The 26,441-nt window shown below is 35.9% G+C and overlaps 1 protein-coding gene across 8 annotated transcripts in view; it reads right to left on the reverse strand.

Moving 5' to 3' along the window:
• Positions 1-26,441, reverse strand: part of EXOC6 (exocyst complex component 6) — a 364,257-nt gene that overhangs the window by 130,431 nt on the left and 207,385 nt on the right. For all 8 annotated transcript variants that reach the window (XM_059169437.1, XM_059169440.1, XM_059169439.1 and 5 more), the window contains 2 exons: positions 18,665-18,817; positions 16,142-16,210 (listed from right to left, as the gene is read on the reverse strand). In XM_059169437.1, coding sequence (XP_059025420.1) covers positions 16,142-16,210; positions 18,665-18,817 — 222 coding nt within the window. The remainder of the gene's footprint in view (positions 1-16,141; positions 16,211-18,664; positions 18,818-26,441) is intronic.

Below are 26,441 nucleotides of genomic sequence, written 5' to 3' on the forward strand. Positions count from 1 at the left end.
CTGATAAATATATAAATAGTATTTTGTCTGTTAATGACTTTAATTGATTTCCTCCCCTCTCCAAAAAAATAGTTTTGCCTCCACTTGCAATTCCTCTCAACATTCCTTTACTCCACATAATTTTTCCTATTATTGGACTTTTTCTGTGAACTGATTATAATATCTCCTCGGTTCTCTCATATGGAAGTAATAAAGAAATTCTTCAACATGTGCAAACAAAACAAAAACACTGAAATGGTATTTCATACTGAATGTCAAGAATAAGTTTTTGGCCTTATAGTTCAAAACAGTAACCTTGTTTGTTATTATGACAATTATGAACACTAACTGTAAATTCAAGGAATTTTATAGTTACCCAACTTATCACTAAGGTTTACTAGATTTCTGACTGACCAACTCAAAATACTAAATGAGAGAACTAAATGAACTAAACTAAATGAAGAAATTAGCTGTCATGCCTAAACTTCTGAACATGTCGTATAAGACCCTACATGATCTGGAACCTTCCTCTATCTCCTGCTTCATCTCAGTATATTCAACATATCATTTTCTTTTTATTTCCAGGCTTTCATACAAGATTTTCTTGAAATGTGCTTCCCAGTTCTCTTTTTCTGTGTATGACTTTTATTCACCCTCACAGACTCACTATAGATGTTACTTCTTTTAGAAGCCATCCTCAACTGCCTGAGGCTTGTTATCTGTGTTATCTCATAGCAACCTGCATATCCATATCATTGCACTTAACACACTGTGTTGCAACTTCTTAATTAGTAGTCTATCATACCAATAACAGCACTTTCTGTGATAATGAACATTTTCTGTATCTGCATTATCTTATATGGTAGCCACTAGAAAGATGTGGCTAATAGTAAGTATTGAGACCCTGAATTTTAATTTTCTTTAATTTTAGTTACTTTACATTTATTTATTTATTTTTTAAGATTTTATTTATTTATTTGACAGACAGAGATCACAAGTAGGCAGAGAGGCAGGCAGGGAGAGAAGGGAAGAAGCAGGCTCCCTGCCAAGCAGAGAGCCCTATGTGGGGCTCGATCCCAGAACCCTGAGATCATGGCCTGAGCCGAAGGCGGAGGCTTTAACCCACTGAGCCACCCAGGTGCCCCAAGTTACTTTACATTTAAACAGTTGCGGGGCTCCTGGGTAGCTCAGTTGGTTAAGCATCTGCCTTCAGCTCAGGTCGTGATCCCAGGGTCCTTGGATAGAGCTCTGCATCAGGCCCCCTGCTCCATAGGGGGCCTCTCTCTGTTTCTCACAAATGAATAAAAAATCTTTTAAAAAAAAAAGATTTTATTTATTTGACAGAGAGAGATCACAAGTAAGCAGAGCAGCAAGCAGAGAGAGGAGGAAACAGGCTGCCTGCTGAGCAGAGAGCCCAATTCAGGGCTCGATCTCAGGATCCTGAGATCATGACCAGAGCTGAAGGTAGAGATTTAATCCTCTGAGCCACCCAGGCACCCCATAAAAAATCTTTTTAAAAAAATTTAAAAAGTTTCATACAGGTAGTAGTTACCATATTGGATGACAGAGATCTATCTTTATCACTCTAAGTATGTTAGAACATGGTCCTGTCTAACTAGTTCACTACTGTATCCTTATCACTTAGCACAATGTTTGGCACATGGAAGGCAATCAATTATTATTTCTTGAATGAATGAATGAATGAATGAATGACTAAACAAGTAAATGAATGACTATATAACCATTTCTTCTGTCTTCCTCTCTGCTTAAAAGGAGAATCCATCCAGAATGAGAAGAAAAGGCTGGGAACCCATTCACCTACTCAAGGCTCCAAAGAGAATCTAAGGGGGAAAAGTCAAAACTCTTATTTTCACTGAAAAAAACTTTTTCTGATAACTTTCTTTAATATTTAAGTAGTTATCAACAAAATGACTTTTCTTAGTGCCATAAAAATAAGCTTATAATGCAGAAAATAAGTTTAGGTAACCCTCAGGGCAATTCTCCCAGTATTTTTTATACTCAAACAAAAGAATTAAAAAAAAAAAAGTGGTCCCTAAACATGTTAGACAGTTTTATTTAGGTAACTAAATTTTTTGCACAATGAGTTTAAATTAATGTAAAGGATATAATTTCAAATATATTAGAAATAAAACTATTATATCCTCATTTAAAATATCCAATGGTTACCTGCATTTAAAAAACATATGAATACACTCTCTTTCACATTTAGAAAGTTTATAGTTTTCTTTTTTTTTTAAAGTAGGCTCCATACCAAGTGTGGAGCCTGATGTGGGGCTTGAACTTATAAGCCAGAGATCAAGACCTGGGGTATGATCAAGAGTTGGACACTTAATCAACTAAGCTACCCAGGTATCACTCCTTTTTTTCTTTCCTTTTTAATTTTTAAAGATTTACTCATTTGAGAGAGACTAAGAGAGAATAAGCAGGGGGAGAGGGAGAAGCAGACTCCCTGCTCAGTGGGGAAGCCCAATGTGGGTATCAACCCCAAAACCCTGGGATCATGACTTGAGCCAAAGGCAGAAATTTAACAAACTAAGCCACCCAGGCATTCTTTTTTTCTTTTTTAACTTATACTCCAGACTACTACTCTTACAGGGATTTGTGTTTTTTTTTAATTTAATATGTTATTTTTAAATACTATATTTATGTTTTTAAGTAAACTCTATCCCATATTGTAGGGCTCAAACTCATAACCTCAAGAATAAGAGTCACATGCTTTATGGACTGAGCCAGACAGGTATTCCTCTAACACTATAGTTTCTTTTCTTTTCTTTTCTTTTTAAATATTTTATTTATTTATTTCACAGAGATGGGCAGAAAGGCAGGCAGAGAGAGGGAAGCAGGCTCCCTGCTGAGCAGAGAGTCCAATGCAGGGCTCAGTCCCAAAACCCTGGGATCATGACCCGAGCTAAAGGCAGAGGCTTTAATCCACTGAGCCGCCCAGATGCCCCCAACACTATATTTTCTAATGTAATACATTTTTGTTTTTATTTTATCTCTAAGGCCATAATTGAGGCATTATGGTAGTTTTTTCCTTCTAGGTTGAATTATCATTAAATTAGTACATCACTGATCAATACAATCTAAATATTAATGTTATAGATAATTAATATAACAAAAAGTAAATTTTTATTGGAAATGAATATCTTAATATGATGAAAGGGATTTGGGGGGGAACTAACAACATAATTTTTATTTTTCTTTATTTACTTATTTATTTTTTAAGACTATTTATTTAAGAGAGAGACAGAAAGGGTATAAGCAGGAAGAGGGGCAGAGGAAGAGGGACAAGCAGACTCCCCACTGTGCAGAGAGCCCAACTACGTGCTTTATCCCAGGACCCCATCTTCATGATTTGAGCCAAAGTCAGACACTGAACTGAATGAGCCACTCAGGCATCTCAGCAACACACTTTTTAGTTAAAGATTCTGAGCTGCAGATTTAGTGTGTATAATTTACAGATAAATGCCCACCCTAAAACCTAATTATAGTAAAGCCAGTCCTCATAATCAAACTATTAAGTCAATTGTATTTACTATCCCTCAAAAAAAGTCTAAGTTCATGTTTCAATTCAAATAAATATATTAATATGCATTGTAGAATATTATATTATGAAAACAAATGAAAAATAAATCATAAAATTATGAAAGTCATCAAGATTATTTTTATCCAATGTGATTGTTTTATCTACTCATGTACCTTAAAAACAAGATAACAAATCACTTCTCCTTACTTAAGTGCTATTTCTCATTACTTAACTTATAACAACGCAGTGTAATATGCAGACAGAATTCTAAGTTATTTACAAAAAGAGAAGTATGATAAAAACAATAAAATATACCTTTAGTAAATGTGTGGACATACATAAAACTTCAGCGTTAAATTTTGGAAATAATAAAACCAAGTATAAAAGTCAGGAATAACACATGAATTTTGTTAGGGATGGTGATCATGCTGGAACTAATCAGTCTGGCAGACAGTTTTCATTTTATTTTAATATGAAGTCAAAAATATCACACAAGTAACGACTTCCACTTATGACACAATTTGGCAAAACAGCTTTTTTAAAATTTTTTTTTAAATTTATTTTCAGCATAACAGTATTCATTATTTTTTGCACCACACCCAGTGCTCCATGCAATTCGTGCCCTCTCTAATACCCACCACCTGGTTCCCCCAACCTCCCACGCGCCACCCCCCCACCCGCCACTTCAAACCCCTCAGATTGTTTTTCAGAGTCCATAGTCTCTCATGGTTCACCTCCCCTTCCAATTTCCCTCAACTCCCTTCTCTTCTCTAACTCCCCATGTCCTCCATGCTATTTGTTATGCTCACAAATAAGTGAAACCATATGATAATTGACTCTCTCTGCTTGACTTATTTCACTCAGCACAATCTCTTCCAGTCCCGTCCATGTCGCTACAAAAGTTGGGTATTCATCCTTTCTGATGGAGGCATTAATACTCCATAGTGTATATGAACCATATCTTCCTTATCCATTCGTCCGTTGAACGGCATCTTGGTTCTTTCCACAGTTTGGCGACCGTGGCCATTGCTGCTATAAACATTGGGGTATAGATGGCCCTTCTTTTCACTACATCTGTATCTTTGGGGTAAATACCCAGGAGTGCAATTGCAGGATCATAGGGAAGCTCTATTTTTAAATTCTTGAGGAATCTCCACACTGTTCTCCAAAGAGGCTGCACCAACTTGCATTCCCACCAACAGTGGAAGAGGGTTCCCCTTTCTCCACATCCCCTCCAACACATGTTGTTTGCTGTCTTGCTAATTTTGGCCATTCTAACTGATGTAAGGTGATATCTCAATGTGGTTTTAATTTGAATCTCCCTGATGGCTAGTGATGATGAATATTTTTTCATGTGTCTGATAGCCATTTGTATGTATTCATTGGAGAAGTGTCTGTTCATATCTTTTGCCCATTTTTTGATATGATTATCTGTTTTGTGCGTCTTGAGTTTGAGGAGTTCTTTATAGATCCTGGATATCAACCTTTTTTGTCTGTACGGTCATTTGCAAATATCTTCTCCCATTCCATGGGTTGCCTCTTTGTTTTCTTGACTGTTTCCTTTGCTGTGCAGAAGCTTTTGATTTTGATGAAGTCCCAAAAGTTTATTTTGGCTTTTGTTTCCTTTGCCTTTGGAGACATATCTTGAAAGAAGTTGCTGTGGCTGATATCAAAGAGATTACTGCCTATGTTCTCCTCTAGGATTCTGATGGATTACTCTCTCACGTTGAGGTCTTTTATCCATTTTGAGTTTATCTTTGTGTATGGTGTAAGAGAATGGTAGAGTTTCATTCTTCTACATATAGCTGCCCAGTTTTCCCAGAACCATTTATTGAAGAGACTGTCTTTTTTCCACTGTACATTTTTTCCTGTTTTGTAAAAGATTATTTGCCCATAGACTTGAGGGTCCATATCTGGGCTCTCTACTCTGTTCCACTGGACTGTGTGTCTGTTTTTATGCCAGTACCATGCTGTCTTGGTGATCACAGCTTTGTAGTAAAGCTTGAAATCAGGTAGCGTGATGCCCCCAGTTTTATTTTTGTTTTTCCACATTTCCTTAGCGATTCGGGTTCTCTTCTGATTCCATACAAATTTTAGGATTATTTGCTCCAGCTCTTTGAAGAATACTGGTGGAATTTTGATCGGAATGGCATTAAAAGTATAGATTGCTCTAGGCAGTATTGACATTTTAACAATGTTTATTCTTCCAATCCAAGAGCATGGAATGGTCTTCCATCTTTTTGTTTCTTCTTCAATTTCTTTCATGAGTGTTCTGTAGTTCCTTAAGTACAGATCCTTTACCTCTTTGGTCAGTTTTATTCCCAGGTATCTTATGGTTCTTGGTGCTATAGTAAATGGAATCGATTAAGATTTCCCTTTCTGCATTTTCATTGTTAGTGTATAAGAAAGCCACTGATTTCTGTACATTGATTTTGTATCCTGCCACATTACTGAATTGCTGTATGAGTTCTCGTAGTTTGGGGGTGGAGTCTTTTGGGTTTTCCTTATAAAGAATCATGTCATCTGTGAAGAGAGAGAGTTTGACTTTTTCACTGCCAATTTGGATACCTTTTATTTCTCTCTGTTGTCTGATTGCTGTTGCTAGGACTTCTAACACTATGTTGAACAAGAGTGGTGAGAGTGGGCATCCTTGTCAGGTTCCTGATCTCAACAGGAAGGCTGCAAGCTTTTTCCCACTGAGGATGATATTTGCTGTGGGTCTTTCATAGATAGATTTGATGAAGTTCAGGAATGTTCCCTCTATCCCTATACTTGGAAGCGTTTTAATCAGGAACGGATACTGGATTTTTGTCAAATGCTTTTTCTGCATCAATTGAGAGGACTATGTGGTTCTTCTCTCTTTTCTTATTAATTTGTTCTATCACATTGATTGATTTTCAAATGTTGAACCATCCTTGTAGCCTGGGAATGAATCCCACCTGGCATGGTGGATGAGCTTTGTAATGTGCTGTTGGATCCTGTTGGCTAGGATCTTGTTGAGAATCTTAGCATCCATATTCATCAGTGATATTGGTCTGAAATTCTCCTTTTTGGTAGGGTCTTTGCCTGGTTTGGGGATCAGGGTAATGCTGGCTTCATAGAAAGAGTCTGGAAGTTTTCCTTCTGCTTCAATTTTCTGAAACAGCTTCAGGAGAATAGGTGTTATTTCTTCTTTGAAAGTTTGGTAGAATTCTCCAGGGAATCCGTCAGGTCCTGGGCTCTTGTTTTTTGGGAGGTTTTTGATCACTGCTTCAATCTTGTTACTAGATATCAGTCTATTCAGGTTGTCAATTTCTTCCTGGTTCAGTTTTGGGAGTTTATAGTTTTTCAGAAATGCATCCATTTCATCTAAGTTGCTTAGCTTATTGGCATACAACTGTTGATAATAACTTCTGATGATTGTTTCTACTTCCTTGGTGTTAGTTGTGTTCTCTCCCTTTTCATTCATAATTTTATGAATTTAGGCTTTCTCTCTTTTCTTTTGGAACAGTGTGGCCAATGGTTTATCGATCTTATTGATTCTTTCAAAAAACCAACTTCTAGTTTCACTGATGTGTTCTACTGTATCTCTGATTTCTACCTCATTGATCTCAGCTCTAATCTTGATTATTTCCCTTCTTATGTGTGGAGTTGGTTTGATTTGTTGTTGATTCTCCAGTTTTTTAAGGTGTAGAGACAGCTGCTGTGTTCTGGATTTTTCAATTTTTTTGAGGGAGGCTTGGATGGCTATGCATTTCCCCCTTAGGACCGCCTTTGCTGTATCCCATAGGTTTTGGACAAAAGTGCCTTCATTCTCATTGGTTTCCATGAATTGTTTCAGTTCTTCTTTGATCTCCTGGTTGATCCAAGCATACTTAAGCAAGGTGGTCTTTAGCTTCCGGTGTTTGAGTTCCTTCGGAACTTTTCCTTGTGATTGAGCTCCACTTTCAAAGCACTGTGATCTGAGAATATGCAGGGAATAATCTCAGTCTTTTGGTATCAGTTGAGTCCTGATTTGTGACCCAGTATGTGGGTCTATTCTTGAGAAGGTTCCATGTGTACTTGAGAAGAATGAGTGTTCTGTTGTTTTAGGGTGGAATGTGATGTATATATCTATGAGGTCCATCTGGTCCAATGTGTCATTCAATACTCTTGTTTCTTTATTGATTTTCTGCTTCGATGACCTATTTCTGAGAGAGGCGTGTTAAGATCTCCTACTATTAATGTATTCATATCAATATGACTCTTTATCTTGATTAACAGTTTTCTTATGTAATTGGCTGCTCCCATATTGGGGGCATAGATATTTACAATTGTTAGATCATCTTGGTGGATAGTCTCTTTAAGAATTATATAGTATCCTTCTGTATCTCTGACTACAGTCTTTAGTTTAAAATCTAATTTAACTGATATGAGAATCGCTACCCCAGCCTTCTTTTGAGGCCCACAGGCATGAAAGATGCTTCTCCATCCCTTCACTTTCAGTCTGGGTCTTTAGGTTCAAAATGGGTCTCTTGTAGACAACATATGGATGGGTCCTGTCGTTTTATCCAATCTGCAACCCTGTGCCATTTTATGGGCACATTTAGGCCATTCATGTTGAACAAGAATGAGAGTGATTATTGATAGATACGTTTTTATTCACATCGTGTTACCTTTGAAGTCTTTCTTTCTGTAGATTGTCTCTATATTTCTGTTCAATGCTATTCTTAGGATTTTTCCTCTTTTATAGAACCCCCCTTAATGTTTCTTGCAGTGTTGGCTTGGTGGTTGCTTAGTCTTTTAAGCCTTGCCGGTCTTGGAAACTCTTTATGTCTCCATCCATTTTGAATGTCAGTCTTGCTGGATAAAGTATTCTTGGCTGCATGTTTTTCTCATTTAGTGCCCTGAATATATCTTGCCAGCCCTTTCTGGCTTGCCATGTTTCTGTGGACAGGTCTGACATTATTCTGATGGGCTTTCCTCTGTAAGTAAGGAGCCTTTGTCCTAGCAGCTTTCAAGAGATTATACCTACAGTTATGATTCCTCAATTTGACTATCAGGTGCCTTGATTTTTTTTGTAATCTATAATCTTGGGTGGAGACCGTTCGGCCTCTAGTACATGAACGCTGGTTCCATTCGCGAGACTGGTAAAATTTTCATGAAGAACTCATTCCACTATATCTTCTAGACTTCTTTCTTTCTCTTCCCCTTCAGGGATTCCAGTAATTCTGATGTTGGAACGTTTCATTGCATCATTTATTTCCCTGATTCTGTTTTCGTGGTTTCTAAGCTGTTTGTTCCAGGCTTCCTCCTGATCCTTTCTATCTGTTTTTCCTCCAGCCCACTAATTCTATCTTTTGCCTCAGTTACCCTAGCTTTGAGAGAATTTAGATTAGATTGGAACTCATTGAGAGCATTGCGAACCTCAGCCCTGGTAGCTTTTAGCTCTACCCTAACATTGTGAACATCATCTCTGGTCACTTTCAGCTCGGCCCTAATCAATTCCGTTTGGTCATCCATGGCTTTCTCCAACCTAGCTATTGCCCAGATAATTGTTAGCCTGAATTCTCTTTCCGACATATTGTCTATGTTGATAGCCGTTAGCTCTGTTGCAGAAGGTCCATCCTCTGTATTTTTCTTCTGTTGGGCAGTCTTCCTCTTAGTCATTTTGGTGAGAGATGACTGAATGTAGCTGGATGTATTGACCGTGGTGCAGTCAAGGTGTACCCTGGAACACTTCTGAGCAATCAGGATTCCCCACCCAAACGAGAGAAAAAAGAAAATAAAAAGAAAAAAAGAGAGAGAGACAGGAAGATGAAAGAGAAGGTTCAGCCCAAATGGGCCCCAAGGTAAGATTTATGAAGTATACAAACAAAAACAGACAAACAAAAAGACTGCCCACTGGCGTCTTCTGCCCCTGTAGAGATCCAGACGTGTATAATTCTGATCTCAGGCTGATTTCATGGGTGATTGGAGTTCTTTGGTAGGTAATCAGCTCACTTTAGGGTACAGGTTGAAAAGGCGCCTCCTCCTACATCCCCGCCATCTTCCCCCCTGGCAAAACAGCTTTTAACAGTTTTTCTGAATCATAACTTATATGAAAGAATGGTTTATTCCATGAACTTCAAAATTTTGGCAGCCCCAGAAAATACTCCAGTTATGTTTAAAAGATTCCACTTCACTAAATCATATTATTTCAGATGTTTAAAATTTTTTTAACAGAAAATGACACATCATAAGGATGAGTATTAAGATTAGCCAAAAGCACTGTTCATATTTAAACACATAGGACACAGTTGTGCATTCAAATTTGCCTATGTTCTCACTTCTGTAATCTCATAATACTCCCTCTTAAAAGCACTATGTTCATTGTCAACAGCTGGGGAACAAAAGAGATCAGGACCTTAAATGAAAACTGTCATTAAGGGCGCCTGGGTGGCTCAGTGGGTTAAGCCGCTGCCTTCGGCTCGGGTCATGATCTCAGGGTCCTGGGATCGAGTCCCATGTCGGGCTCTCTGCTCAGCAGGGGGCCTGCTTCCCTTCCTACTTATAATCTCTGTCTGTCAAATAAATAAATAAAATCTTTAAAAAAAAAAAAAACTGTCACTGCTTCTACCTGTCATTACTACCTACCCTGTATCAGAACTAAGAATATTCTACCAACAGGACAAAATATAGTGTTTCTAACATGGTTTATCCTTTCCCGCACCAGAAAAGAAACCAGTATGTGTGCATTCCTAATGTGTAGTACATTCTTAATGTGTATATTAATTAATCATTAAAGGAAACTTATCCTTTATTTGGCATCCTGGAAGTTTTTACACATCAAGACAATGGACAATGGTAGTAGCAATGGAGAATAAGTATTTCTTTTATGAAGTTAAACATAGTAGCCTCCAAGACGACCCCCCCAAGATATCTTGCATCTTCCCATCCCACATTCTACCAGGGTTGATCTACTTGACCAGTAGGATGTAGCAGAAGTAAAGGTAGGGCACCTGAGTGGCTTATTCGGTTCAGTACCTGACTTGGTTTCAGCTCAGGTCACAATCTCAGAGTTGTGAGATCAAGCCCTGCATTGGTCTCTGTGCTCACTGGGGAGTCTGCTTCTCTCCCTTTGCCCCACTCCCCATTCATGCTCTCTCTAATAAAATAAACAAATAAAATCTTTAAAAAAAAAAAAAAGAAGTAAAGGTATGACACTTCCGATATTAGATTATAAAGGACATTATGGCTTCTGTATCAGCATCCCTGAGATCACTTATTCTAGGGAAGTCAGCTGCCACGTCACAAGGCTTGTCACTCAGCTTTGTAGACAGCCCATATGGCAAGGAACTGAGGTCTTCTGCCAACAGTCATAACAGAAGCAAATCCCCCAGGCCCTGTCAAGCTTCAGATGATGACAGCCCTCACTGACCTCTTGACTGGAACCTCAAAAGAGACCCTGAGCCAGAACCACCCAGCTAAGTCATTCCCAGATAGCTGACCTTGTGAAATAATAAATGTGCTGCAATAGACAACTAATATAGTATCTTAGGTAGCTTTTTTTTAAAAACAGATACCAAGTGATACAATAAGGAAGTGCTCAAAAGGGAGACTGTTCAAGAAGGAGAGCAAGAGAGGGAATGAGAGGAAGCCAATCAAGGGTGCCAGATTCAGGTAAAAGAAGTCTCTAAGAAAACAGGCTTCAGCCTATTCCCACAGTAAAACTCTAAAGGATAAATTATACTGCAGAGGGATTTCTTTCTTTCTTTCTTTCTTTTCTTTTTTAGGGGAGAAACATGTTCTTTTATTGATGCAAATACGTCCAGTCACAAAAACTGATATCCTATGTCATGGTACAGCTTTGTACACAGAGTTCATCTCAAAATACCAAATATCATATACAGTATGCATCAAAGTGGAAAAATAAAGGAGCAAATGCAGGCACAGTGTCAGATAAATACTAGAACTGATGACCCAGTGAAGTGCCTGGTTACTACTAAAAAGTAGCTTAAATGAAATTACAAATGAAAGGAAAGTAACTATAATAACAAGGAGGAATTAGCTTTACTAAATTTTGGCCATTTTACTTTTATAAATTTTTGGTCATATATACCAACCAGAAGTTTTCATGCTAATGGAAGTTTATTTACATTTATAGAATAGTAAAACCTCACTTACACAGTAAAAAGGAAAAAAGTCCTGCCTGAATTAGTCAAAACTGACATCTTTTAAAATGCAGCTTTCTTAAATTGATAGATTCTGTGTATTATAAAGATACAAAAATATACAAAGATCTAAAAGTTCGTGAAAATTATAATTCAATAGTTAGTTACAATAACATATAAATTCTGAGAGTAATCATTTATTTTGAGTATTTGACTATTTGAATCATAGGTTATTTCTGAAAAATCACAAAGTGGACTAGTTAAAATTAAAACTATTGGTTTTCTACCATTGACTTTCAATTATCTTCATTATTTAATTGTGTTTTCTGTTTCTTTAATTTTAAATCATGAACAATGAAATGTAATTTAATATGCAATGTACCATTCTTAGGCAAGCCACACTGAAACCTCACATAGTATCTAATGGTTCAACACTTTTTTGTATATATGCTGACGAAGCGAGCACAGTTCAACACTTTTTTTGTACCAGGTAAAAAGATACATTCTTTTCCAGAGGGTTTAGTACCTGTTGGTATAAGCTACCAGGATAAAAATCCATAAAATACTTTTATTAAAAATTGAGTGTGGTGTTAAAGACCCAATTGCTAATCCAGCAAATCTTTTTTTTTTTTTTTTAAGATTTTATTTATTTATTTGACAGAGAGAAATTACAAGTACACTGAGAGGCAGGCAGAGAGAGAGAGAGAGAGAAGGAAGCAGGCTCCCCGCTGAGCAGAGAGCCCGATGCGGGACTCAATCCCAGGACCCTGAGATCATGACCCGAGCCGAAGGCAGTGGCTTAACCCACTGAGCCACCCAGGCACCCCTAATCCAGCAAATCTTTATGAAATATGAGATGCAATGAAAAGCACTAGGGAAAGAACAATACATGACACTCATGGTCACTATCTTTATGGATCATATAGACATAGAAGAAGGAAAATACAAAGTAACAGAAGAGCCTATGGGCACTCACTGCAGTTTACTGGGCCCCTATAAGACAGAAAAATTAAGCATTATCAAAGTCAAAAATCATTTCCACTAAATCCAAAAACTTATAGGAAAACATCGAATTTGAAAGGAGCTTTAAAAGAATCAAACCAGGGGCGTTTGATTAGTGGGTGGCTCAGTGGGTTAAAGCCTCTGCTCTCGGCTCAGGTCATGATCCCAGGGTCCTGGGATCAAGCCCCACATTGGGCTCTCTGCTCAGCAGGGAGCCTGCATCCTCCTCTCTCTGCCTACTTGTGATTTCCGTCTGTCAAATAAATAAATAAAATCTTTAAAAAAAAAAAAAAGAATCAAACCACAACACAGGTCACTTTAACAACTGAGATAATTAAGAACTTCACCTTGGTTAAGAAGCCAATATGATCTAGTTTAGAAACAAAACAAGGCAAAACAAAATGCAAAAAATTGAGATCAGACAACTGGAAGTCAAATTTTCAATATCACTACATATAGCAATGTAATCTTGATGGAACCTACCCTTCTATTTGCCTCAGGTATAAATGCAGTTAACTGTATATATGACTACCTGAAGTTATAAAAGATAAAATACTAAATCTGAAAAGAATCTGAGCAGTTAGAGTATTTTATAATCATACACACTTGAAGAATTATTTCATCATAGGATAGACTAAAAGTATTACTGTTTTTATATAATAGTACAATTTATTATAGCTTTAAAAAGAAAAAATTCTACATGTCTATTCAATAATGCTCAAGTACTTGAAACATCACTAATGTGTAAAACAGTAAGTTTACATTGATATTGTGCCCACTGCTTTTATCTCAGTTCATTAAGTACAGAGTTGGTCATTTTAATAGAGGGCTAAAAGAAAAGACATTAACTAGTGAAGATAATTCTATTTGCTCTAATTAACATAATTACCATTCTTTTCAATTATTTTAATTTCAATTTAATACAATTTCAGTGAATAATCAAAATTCAAAACACCTTACCTCTAAATGTCTACCATAGACATTTTCTAAGTGCTGAAAGAAAAAGACCAAAAATTCTATACCTAGCAAAACTATTCTTTTTTTTTTTTTAAAGATTTTATTTATTTATTTGACAGAGAGAGAGATCACAAGTAGGCAGAGAGGCAGGGAGAGAGAGAGGGGGAAGCAGGCTCCCCGCTGAGCAGAGAGCCTGATATGGGGCTCGATCCCAGGACCCTGAGATCATGACCCGAGCCGAAGGCAGAGGCTTCAACCCACTGAGCCACCCAGATGCCCCAGCAAAACTACTCTTAAAAAGCCAAGAAGAAATTAAGACATTCCTAGATGAACAAAAACAGAGAATTTGATGCTAGTTGACCTTCCCTAAAAGAAATACTAAAGGTAGTCCTTGAGGCAAAAAGAAAAGGACACTAGACAGTAACTCTAATTCACATGAAGAAATAAAGAGTCCCAGTTAAGATAATATAGAGGTAAAAGACAGTATAATTTGTAACTCCATTCTTCTGATTTAGAAAACTGCATAGAGAAATAATTATATTATGGTTTATAATGTATAAAGACGTAATTAGTATTTCAATAGTAACACAAAGGAGGAAGATCAATATGAACTAGACTGTTTTAAGGTAGGATGTTAATTGTAATCTCCAGAGTAAATACTAAAAAGAAATCTATATACCATATGTGTGTACATATACATTGTTATACATATTTATGTATTTTTGTGTATTTATAGTACATATTCATATATAACTAATATATATCTATATATTTATTACTCATATATATTATATATTAATGCATATATATGTTAAAAGGAGTGATGAGAATTAAAATGATTCATGAGAAAATATCTATTTAATGCAAAAGAAGACAGTAACAGAGGAATAAAACAAAAAAGACATGATTTATTACAGCAAATAGTAGGCATAAATCTGGCCATATCAGTAATTACATTAAATGCAAAAGAACTAAACACTTCAGTCAAAAGGCAGGAATTGGCAGACTGGATTTTTAAAAACCCATCTATATACTATTCTATAAGATACACACTTTAGATTCAAAAATACAAAGAGGTTGAAAATAAAAGGATGGAAAAACATATGCCAACAGTAACCAAAAGAGAGTTAAGAGTAGCTATACTAATAGCACCCAAAATAGTCTTTAAACCAAAAAAATATACAAAGAATGACATTTTTTAATGAAAAAAGGTTAGTCCATCCTGAAGATATAACAATTATAAACATATATTCACCTAAAAACAGGGCCTCAAAATACATTAATGAAAATCGGCAAAACTAAAGGAAGAACAGATAATTGAACAGTTACAGTTGGAGACTTCAACATTACCACTTTCAATAACAGATAGGCAGAAGATCAACAAGGAAACAGAAGACCTGAATAAAAATATTAAATCAACTAGATTTGACAGATGTCTACAGAACACACCACCCAACAATAGCCAGATACACATTCTTCTTCTCAAGTGCACATGAAACATTCTCCAGGATAAACCATGTTAGGCCATAAAACAAATCTCCATAAATTTAAAAGGACTGAAGTCATACAAAATATGATCTCTGACCACAGTAAGATTAAATTTGGAATTAGTAAGAGAAGAACTTTGGGGAAATTCACAAGCATATGGAAATGAAACAACATACTCCTAAACACTTACGGGTTAAAGAATAAATAACAAGAATTTAGAAAATATTTTGAGATGAATGGAAACAAAACACAACATACCAAAACTCATGGAATGCAGCTAAAGCAGTGGTTAGAAGGAAATTTACAGCTGTAAGTGTCTGTATTAAAAAAGAAGAAAGGTCCCAATCAATAGTCTTAACTTTCAACTATGTGAAAGAGGCCAAGACACAAAAGACCACACTTACTATGGTTCTATTTAAATGAAATAACCAGAATAGGCAAACCATAAAGAAAGAAAGTAAATGAGTAGTTGCCAGGAACTGGAGGTACGGGAGAATGAGAACTGAGTGTTCATTGTTAAGAGGTTTCCTTCTTCAAAAATGAAATGTTCTGGAATTAGTTTTAACGGTTGCACATCCTCTTAAGTATGCCAAAACCATTGAATTATATACTTTAAAGGGGTAAATTTTTTGGTATATGAATTATATCAAAGTAATATTTTTTAAAAGAATTATTTAATAAAAAATGAATACAATGTAGAAGGAGTAAGCAAATGTAGAAGCAACGTATTTAAAAGCAATTGTGATACAACAGCACAAATGCAAGAAGGATGAAATGGAAGTATACTATTACAATGTTCTTATAGATGAACTGATACATCAATTGAAAGTAGACTATAACTTAAAAAAGTAAGTGCATTACTCACAGGGGATATTTAAAATAGTTATGTGTGAAGATTTACAGCTTACTGAGCTTATAGTCAGCCTTTAGAAAAGTATACCTAAAACACATAGATAACTTTTTTATTATACAAATATTTATGTGTATATATACACATATGTGTACACACACACACACACACACACACACACAATATACATAAATAAAAGGTACTCACCAAAACAGAATGAATGTGCAAACATCGGTAAACAGGGGAAAAATCAACCAGATCCTGAACCGTTAAGACCTGAAAAATAAAACCACATTTTTTCATGGCATTCATTGTTTATTATTTCATTATATTTGAGAAATAAGAATTTTTTTTCTGATTACCAAAGTAATAGATATTACTTACTCTAAATGCAGTCAATGCACAAGACTACAAAGAAAGAAAATTAACTGTGAGCAGGCTGGCATACATTTTTCTTTTATCATTTTTTCTCCCCATCTTCATTTTATTTATTTATTTTTCTATTACGTTTAATTAGCCAACAGATAGTACATCATTAGTTTTTTATGTAGTGTTCAACAATTCATTAGTTGCATATAACACCCAATGCTCATCAGGACACGTGCCCTCCTTATAAAACCCCATTTTAAAAATTATCAATTTGGGGTGCCCAGGTGGCATAGTTGGTTAAGTGTCCGACTCTTGATTTCGGCTCAGGTCATGATCTCAAGTTCATGGGATTGAAACCCACAATAGGCTCCACACTGGGCATGGATCCTGCTTAAGATTCTTTCCCTCTCTTTACCCCCCAAACCCCCCACCACTCACTCTCTAAAAAAAGAAAAAGAGAAAAAAAGATTCTCCCTCTCCCCTTCTTCCCTCAAAAAATTTTTTAAAAATAAAAATTATCAAACTACTAGCTTACTGTTGGATAATATAAGTTAAAGATAACAAGAAGATTCATGGACTTCATGTTATAACATTTATCAACTATAAAAAATTACACTATAAACACAATGCCTCTGTAATTATTTCGGCACTTGTTCAATAGTTCATTCTTTATTTATTTATCATTATTGTTGAGTGTTTTAAATTATAAAGTAATTAAAGGACAGAGACTGTGTACCTCAAACATACTTGGGAAAAGAGAACATAGAGATTCTCCAAATACTGATTAAAAAAGAACAAAAAAGTAAATTTCAAAAACATTTATTAAATTTCCAGAGACTTGGGGTGCCTGGCTGGCTCAGAGGGTTAAGCCTCTGCCTTCGGCTTGGGTCATGGTCTCAGGGTCCTGGGATCGAGCCCCACATTGAACTCTCTACTCAGCGGGGAGCCTGCTTCCCCCTCTCTCTCTCTGCCTGCCTCTCTGCCTACTTGTGATCTCTCACTCTGTGTCAAATAAATAAATAAAATCTTAAAAAAATAATAAATTTCCAGAGACTAATCAAGACATACTAATTTCATATTAAGAAGACATTAGGGCGCCTGGGTGGCTCAGTTGGTTGAGTGACTGCCTTTGGCTTAGGTCATGATCCTGAAGTCCCAGGATCAAGTCCCACATCGGGCTCCCTGCTTGGCAAGGAGTCTGCTTCTCCCACTGACTTCTCTCCTTTCATTCTCTCTCTCTCTCTCTCTCAAATAAATAAATAAAATTTAAAAAAAAAAAAAAAAGGAAGACATTAAGCTAAGGCAGATCATTTGTCTGTATCCTATGCAATATCAGACATCCACTGCATATGCACACATATACACGTGTATAACTATATATATATATATATGCACAATCATATATACACATATATAGTGTATATAAATATATATATACATATCTATACATATATATAAACATACACATGTGTGTACATACACACACACACATATACACATAGTTTCACTCATCCTTGGTCAGAACAACTCTCAGTTGTTCTCCAATCATAGAGGTGGCCATAGACACATATTCATATGGTTTCTTTTATCAGTTAATTAAAAGTTCATACTGAGCCCCAACTAAGTCCTCAGAAAAATAATTCAAACTCTCACCAACAAGGCAAAACTTATAAAACTTATAGGCTCTTATTAACTATATTCAAAAAAATTCAAAGGAAAAGCCAAAAAGTAGGTTTGACTGAAGACTGTATGTATAGAAAGTAAAAGCAGCAAATAAAATTAGGAGTAAGTTCAGATAAAGAAGATGAAAAAAAGTGAACACTTAATAATTTAATTAATTAATTAATTAATTAATTTTGAGTTTCCTAGAGTTAAGATTTTTTTAAGAATTAAAAAGCTTTAATCTACTAGAACCATTTTGCAGTATCTCAGCACCAATTGGGGAAAACAAGGTAGACTTTCTAGAATTAGCCTAAACAGCAAGGTCAAGCCACCATGAAATTAAATCAAACTACTAAATAAATAAATAAAATGAGTGATCATTCCAAAAACTCACTGCATTTGTAATTTTACTACTTATTATGGCACAACACCTAGGTTTAGTTATCTATGGCTTATAAATACAATCTAGAATATATCCTATTGATCTGTCAACTATGCAGTCTAATATTTCAGATGACACATTATGCTAATAGCTCATTACAAACTGATCTACATAAATTCAGTGTTCACATGGAAAGACAGAGTCATATAGACATACATTACAACTCAAAAGAAAAAAATTCTTGAAAAAAAAGAAGGGAAGAAGAAAAAGAAGGAGGGAGAGTAGGAGGGGAAAAGGAAGGAAGGAACTTTAATTACCTCCTCTTCATTCTCATCCTCTTCCTCAAATCCACATTTCAATTCAACTTCATTCCTTTCTTCTGGAATTCTATCATTTATGTACACATTCTTCCCAAATCTTATATTATTTTGCTTCTGCAGAACAACACTGAAGGTTTTCTGCTGTTGTGCCTATTTTGGAAAAAGAAAAATCTGATTATTATAAGATTTATTATGGTCAAAACTGGTTCAAGAATTTCGTATTTTCCTGTATTTTTTAGTGGCTTTGCCAGGGTTTATCAAAATTATTTGAAAAGACTAAGAACGAACTTTTAGCTTTTTGATCCTCCTTAATGTATTTTGTTTGCTATTATACTGATTTCTACTCTTGATTATTTTCTTCCATTATCTTTTTTTAAATTTTATTTTACTGTGGTAAGAACACTTAACATGAGATATAGTCTCATGTTTTTAAGTGTCTATAATTATTACATAATTAACATATACTAATATTGTATTAATAATATATCATTGCTGACTACAGGTACAATGTTGCACAGCAGTACTCTAGAGCTTATTCATCTTGTTTAACTGAAACTTTATGCCTGTTGATTAGTAATTCCCCCTTCTCCAGTTCCTAGCAACCACTATCCCATTCTTTGAGTCTATAAATTTTCCTATTTTAAATACCTCAAAATTTCCTCTTTAAGGACTGAATAGTATACCATATACCACTATACATGTATACTGCATTTTCTTAATCCATTCATCTGTCAGTGGACATCTGAATTGTTTCCCTACCTTGGATGTTTTGAACAATGATGCGTGAGCATGGGAGTGCTAATCTTTCTGAAGATTCTAAGTGCAATTCTTTTGGATAAACACCCAGAAGTAGGGTTCCTGGATCATACTTATTTTAACTTTTTGAAGAACCTCCTAAAAATGGCAGCCACACTATTTTGCATTCCCTCAACAGTATGCAAGTTTCCAATTTCTCCACAGACTTGCCAACAATGTCTTTTATTTATTTGATACAGCAATCATGAGAGGTGGAAGGTGATATATATCACTGTGATTCTGATTTGCATTTCCCTAATGGTTACTGATACTGAGCATTTATTCATATACTTGCTGGGAATTTGTGTATCTTCTTTGGAGAAATGTATATTCAACTCCCTTGTTGATTTTCAAAGTGGGTGATTAAGGGTTGTTTTTGCTATTGAGTTGTAGGTTTCCTTACATATTGTGGAAATTAATCCCTTATCAGACAAATAGCTTGCAACTATTTCCTTCAATTCTGGAACTGTCTTTTCATACTGCTGATTGCTTCCTTTTGCTAAAAAGCAGGAGCTTTTTAGTTTGGTGTAAACCCACTTGTTTAGTTTCTGTTACCTGTGCTGTTTGTGTCATATCCTTCTACTTTCTTTGAGTTTACTTTGTACTTTTTCTCTAACTCCTTCAGATGGATACTTGCATTATTGATTTCAGTTGTTCTTTCCTAAGTCATAATTTAAGGCTATAAATTTCCCTTACAAACAACTTTTGCTGCATCCTACAAGTTTTTATATGTCCTACTTTCATTACACTTCAAAATATTTTCTGGTTTTAGGGCATCTGGGTAGCTCAGTTGGTTAAGCATCTGCCTTTGGCTCAGGTTGTGATCCCAGGATTCTGCAATCAAGCCCTGCATCAGGTTCCCTGCTCCTGGAGACCTGCTTCTCTCTCCCACTCCCTCTTCTTGTGTTCCCTTTCTTGCTGTGTCTGTGTCAAATAAATCAATTTTAAGAATCTAAAAAAAGAAAAAGACATTTCTGGTTTCATCTGAGTTTCCTCTTTAACCTACGGGTTATTGAGAATTTTATTTCTTAATTTCCAAACATACAGGGATTTTTTCTACTCATCTATTTATTACTCATCTCTGGAATAATTCCAGTATGGTTAGAGAATATACTCTGTCTGTATCATTTAAATCCTTTGAATTTACTGACATTTGTTCCATGGACCAGAATGTAATCAATTTTGGTAAATGTTCTTTTAAAAATGTATATTCTCAAATGGGATACAGTGTTAAATATGTCATTAGGTCAGGATTATTAATCATATTATTTGAAAGGACTACTTCTTTATTAAATTGTTTCTAGCAGTTATTGAAAGAAGTGTATTAAAATCCCACATTATGATTGCCAAATTGTCTATTTCTTTTAATTCTGACAATTTTTGCTTTATATATTTTAAGACCATTTTTATGGAAACAAATTTAGAATTATTTATTTTCCTGATGAGCTGAATCTCTTATCACTATGAAATGCTCCTCTTTCTTCTCTACTAGTAATTCTGTCTTAAAGCCTGCTTTGATATTAATATACATACATCAGCTTTATTTTCATTGATGTTTGCATGATGTATCTATTCTTTTCTTTTTTTTCCCCCTTAGGATCTTATTTATTTATTTGACAGAGAGAGAGATCACAAGTAGGCAGAGAGGCAGGTGCGGGGGAGGGCAGGCTCCCCGCGGAGCAGAGAGCCCAACACGGAGCTCAATCCCAGGACCCTGAGATCATGACCCAAGCCGAAGGCAGAGGCTTAAACCACTGAGCCACCCAGGTGCCCCAATGTACCTTTTCTATCCTTTTGCTTTCAACCTCTCTATATATTTATATGTAAGGTATGTCTCCTGTAAGCAGAATAATTTAGTAGAGATTTTCATACCCATTATCAGTTCCCCTCCTAACTTATATATGATTGTTCTTTTGCACTGTTAATTCTATAAATATGTAAACCCCATAAGACATTTTTGTTTTATACAGCCAACATAATATATGCAATTTTACCCAAAATAGTTGTTCTTTCTGTTCATTTGCTACATCTCTGGGTTTCTAACTGGGATAAATTTCTTACTGTCTGAAAATAATATTTCCTTTATGTAGGTCTACTAGAAATAAATCCTCTAGGTTTTTATCTGAAAAATACCTTCATTTCACCTTCCTTTCTTTTTTGTTTTATAAGTAAACCCTACCCACAACATGAGGCTCAGAATCACAACTGCAAGAACAAGAGTCACATGTTCTACCAACTGAGCCAGCCAGGCACTCCAACTTCATCTCCATTTCTAAAAGAAATTTTTGGTGGGTAAACAATTCTAGGTTGACAGATATGGCTTATCAGCACTTCAGATATTAGCTCACTGTCTTTTGGCTTCCATTAATTCTGCTGACAAGTCAGTAAAGATTAATATTATTATTACTCTTTTGAAGGCAATAAATTTTTCCCTCTGGTTGCTTTTAAGATTTTTCTTCTTTTACATCTCTAACAAGTTACTATTTTTTTAAAGATTTTATTTATTTATTTGACAGACAGAGATCACAAGTAGGCAGAGAGGCAAGCAGAGACAGGAGGAAGCAGGCTACCCAGTGAGTAGAGAGCCTGATGCGGGGCTTGATGCCAGGACCCTAAGATCATGACTTGAGCCGAAGGCAGAGGCTTAACCCACTGAGCCACCCAGGCACCCACAAGTTAATATTATATGCCTAAGTATGGGATTTTTGTATTCCTCTTGCTTAGAATTCACAGTATTTTTCAATCCATGGCTTCAAGGTCTGCTATATTATTTATGTCCATCACTCTTTCTTCTCCTTTCTGGACTATGATTACACATATGTTAAGTCTTCTCATCTTATATGTCTTTAAACTCTTTACTTTCCATCCTTTTGTCTCTCTGAGCCTCAATTTGGGTATTTTCCTTGGATGTAACTTCTGGTTCATTAATTCTCTCTTCAGCTGTGTCTAATCTGCCAACTACACACTGAGTTCTTAATTTGCAATGTATTTTCAGTTCTAGAACTCAGAAACGGTTTACTTTATGGTTTTCAATGATCTGCCGAAATCCTCAATCTTGTCTTACAATTCCTTGACTATGCTAATTTTAAAGTCCATATCTAATAATTCCATTGCTTAGACTTTGTTTCCCATGCTAGAGTTAGCTTTATATCAATTACCAAAAAGTATACTCTTCTTCATTTCAGTGAGTTAAGTCAATAACGATCCAATTATTTTAATAACCTTTGACTTGGAATATTGTCAGTCTTAAAAAAAAAAAGTACCACTGATTCTTTTTTGAGTGAAAAACCAGCTACATAAAATTAAAAATACCAGAAATATAAAAAGGTACGATACATGCATAAATGTACATAAAACATCCTGCCTTAACTTCAATTGATTATCAGTAACGAAAAAAAATGTTTAATTTTCTGAAGTCCTGAAGTTACATGGGACCATTTATTTCCTGGGTTGGCATATGTGTGTGTTGGTGGGAGGGACTGGTTCACTCTTCGGCCAAAATCTATGAAATGTCCACTAACCTCACAGAAGGAACTATAGTATCAAGGAACTATACTATTGTATAGATACTATAGTATCCAAACTAACTTAGTCAGTGGTTTTCTGTTTTCAGAGTATAAATCTTTTTTTTTTAAGATTTTATTTATTTATTTGACAGACAGAGATCACAAGTAGGCAGAGAGGCAGGTAGAGAAAGAGGAGGGGGGAAGCAGGCTCCCAGCTGAGCAGAGAGCCTGATGCAGGGCTCGATCTCAGGACCCTGAGATCATGACTTGAGCCGAAGGCAGAGGCTTTAACCCACTGAGCCACCCAGGCACACCATAAATCTTTTTTTTTTTTTTAATATTTTATTTATTTATTTGACAGACAGAGATCACAAGTAGGCAGAGAGGCAGGCAGAGAGAGAAGAGGAAGCAGGCTCCCCGCTGAGCAGAGAGCCCGATGCGGGGCTCGATCCCAGGACCCTGGGATCATGACCTGAGCCGAAAGCAGAGGCTTTAACCCACTGAGCCACCCAGGCACCCCCATAAATCATTTTTTAAAAGCACTGCTTCCAAACTGTTATGTACAAAACTAACATTTCACACAATATCTACAAGTATTTCTTTTTTTTTTCTTAAGATTTTATTGATTTATTTGACAGAAAGAGACAAAATAAGAGGGGGAACACAAGCAGGAGGGTGAGAGAGGGAGAAGTAGCTTCCTGCTGAGTGGGGAGCCCAATGAGGAACTCAATCCCAAGACCCTGGGATCATGACCTGAGCTGAAGGCAGATGCTTAATGAATGCAGCACCCAGGCACCCCTCCAGAAGTATTTCTTGAAAAAAGGTTCTATGCCCAAATTAGTTAAATAAACATTCTACATTGTATCCCCTTTCTAAGTTTATAATTAATAACTAAAGAAATATACTTAACTTTAACCCAGATTTCCAAAACTTCTTTGACCATTTAGTCTCCTGTCTTCCCCTAAAGGATATTACTAAAATGTGTGCCAGAAAATATAATATGGAAAATGTGAGCTAAGACTATGAATTTTAGGTATTTAATTGGTTTTAAACATCAGACTATTCATAGTACATTCACCTCTCACAAGAAAAAGGGGGAAAAAAAACACTACAAGTCTGTTTTTTACTTTAAAAAATTCTCCCTGTAAAAGCTAAGACTCAGCTCTAAGAGCCTTCAAAAAAAATAAATTTTTGTGCCAGTCATTTTAGGCACAGTATTAGATCCCAGAAGGTAAAAAAATAAATAGGATATAATCCCTCACTTAAAATACTCACTGTCTAGGGGCAACCTGGGGGCTCAGTTGGTTAAGTATCTATCTTCTGCTAAGGTCATGATCTTGGGGTCCTGGGACAGAGCCTAGCATCAGGCTCCCTGCTTGGCGGGAAATCTACTTCTCCCTCTCCCTCTGTCCCTTTCCCCTGCTCACACACGCATGTGCACACTCTCTCTCAAATAAAAAAAAATTTTTTTAAAACTGTCTAGTTAAGGACACAAAATAAAAATTATAATACAGTGTGACAAGTATAAGGGGTGTATACACCAAGGAGGAAGTGACCCTCTTTTGCTGACAGGAGTGAGACAGAGGAAGACAGATTCCACAGACAAGGTGAAGCTTAAGCCAGCTTTTGGGGAAAATGAAATTCTTCAGACATGAAATATGGAAGAGTGGAAAGTATTCTAGGTAGAAGAAACAAATTGTGTATTAAAAATTTGTAAGAGGTCTAATATTGTTATATCGTAAGAAGAAGGAGTATCCGGAGATGAGGCTTTTGTTTCATACTGAAGAATTTAGAATTAGGTAAAAGGTCAATGGGAATCACTGAAGAGAAAGCAGTCATACTTGCATTTTAGAATAATAAGCAGAGAAAAGACTAGAGATTAGGAGAATAATTAATTTGATATGACAACAGTCCAAATATATAGAAAGGAGGATACAGAATCTACAGATATTGAGAAGCAGAATTGATAGTTACTAAGTAGGACTTAGAAAAAAAATGCAAAAAGAATATAAATATTCCTGAAAAGCCTAAAGAACTCCCCAGTTTCTGGCTTATGAAAGTAGGAGGAATTACTATGTGACATAAGAAATAAAGGAAAAATAGATTTTGTAAGAAGACAGTGAGTTTACTTTTAGAAATGCTAGGTTTGATGTACCTACAGGATATTCAAGAGAATATATAACAAGTAAATCCACAAATGGGACATGAGTTAATGGAATTAAGTCATGCTTAGGGAAACTTTCTGTGATGAAAGTTCTGTTTAAATTGCAGAGGTAGGGAGCTCAACTCTTTTTACAAGAAAATAATGGTAGTATACTAGAAAGAGTCTACTCCCTTTCAGCAGGAAATTCTTATAAACCTCAAATCCCAGGACCCATGACCTGGTGGACTGCTAGGAGGAAAGTCCAAAACTGGTCTATGAAAAACAAGTCAGAGAAGATAAGTTTAACAATGAGACATAGATTGTATAATAGAACATGAACTTTAAACTACCAATTACATCCTTGTGCTTAAAAAAACAAACAAACAAACAAACAAACAAACCTTACCAAGCGATTGCATTCTTTATCGTCATGGCATTCCTTGCCTAGGTTTAGGAGAAAAAGTACTGAAAACACTATGATGCTAAAGACAAGAATATAATGTTGCAGAACTCTATAGTGCAGAAAAACACTCACTAATCAGAGGCAATCAGTCAGAAAGATTTAGTATCCCGAGAAGATATGGGAGGTGCTACAAAAACAATCAGAGGCCCCCCTGATTCTCATTTTATTATAAAATGCATCAGTCCTATTAGTATCTTTAAGTGTCAACAATGGAGGAGAAAGATGATTACTTCAGAGAAAAGCTATCAAATCCCGCATATTATTCTACCTTAACAGTGAGGTAATATCCACTCTTTTTGTTCTACTTTCCTAGGGCTTTCCTAACCTACGTAGTTTCTGGGATAATGATAGTCTCTAGATTCAGAATCTCTGGATTCTTCTGAACTCTGGCTTCAAATTTTATTCTCTTACACTCAGCTTAGTCTTTATCTTTTCCAGTTTACTAATATGAAATTCTAACTCTATACTGCTGGCCAACACTTCTACCATTTCTTTTCCACTGCTCCTGCCCACAACTAACCATCTTTCCATCATTCCAATGATACGAAAAATGGCTTCCAAAGAAAAGACAGGAAACAAATTCGGCTTAGGCTCTCTGTGGTAGCTTCTGTTTATTTACAGTAAAGAAGTATATTGTTTTATCAACCAAATATTTAATCTGAACAAAAGATACTATCAGGGGCCTCTGGATAGCTCAGTCAGTTAAGTGTCTGCCTTCAATTCAGGTCATGATCTCAGGGTCCTGAGAACAAGCCCCATGAAGCCCCATGTTGGTCTCCCTGCTCCTGAAAGAGTTTACTTCTCCATCTCCCTCTGCCTCTCCCCTGCTTGTGTGCTCTCTCTTGCTATCTCTGTCACTATCTGTCT

Source organism: Mustela lutreola, chromosome 4 (genome assembly GCF_030435805.1).
Source record: "Mustela lutreola isolate mMusLut2 chromosome 4, mMusLut2.pri, whole genome shotgun sequence".
NCBI lineage: Eukaryota > Metazoa > Chordata > Mammalia > Carnivora > Mustelidae > Mustela > Mustela lutreola.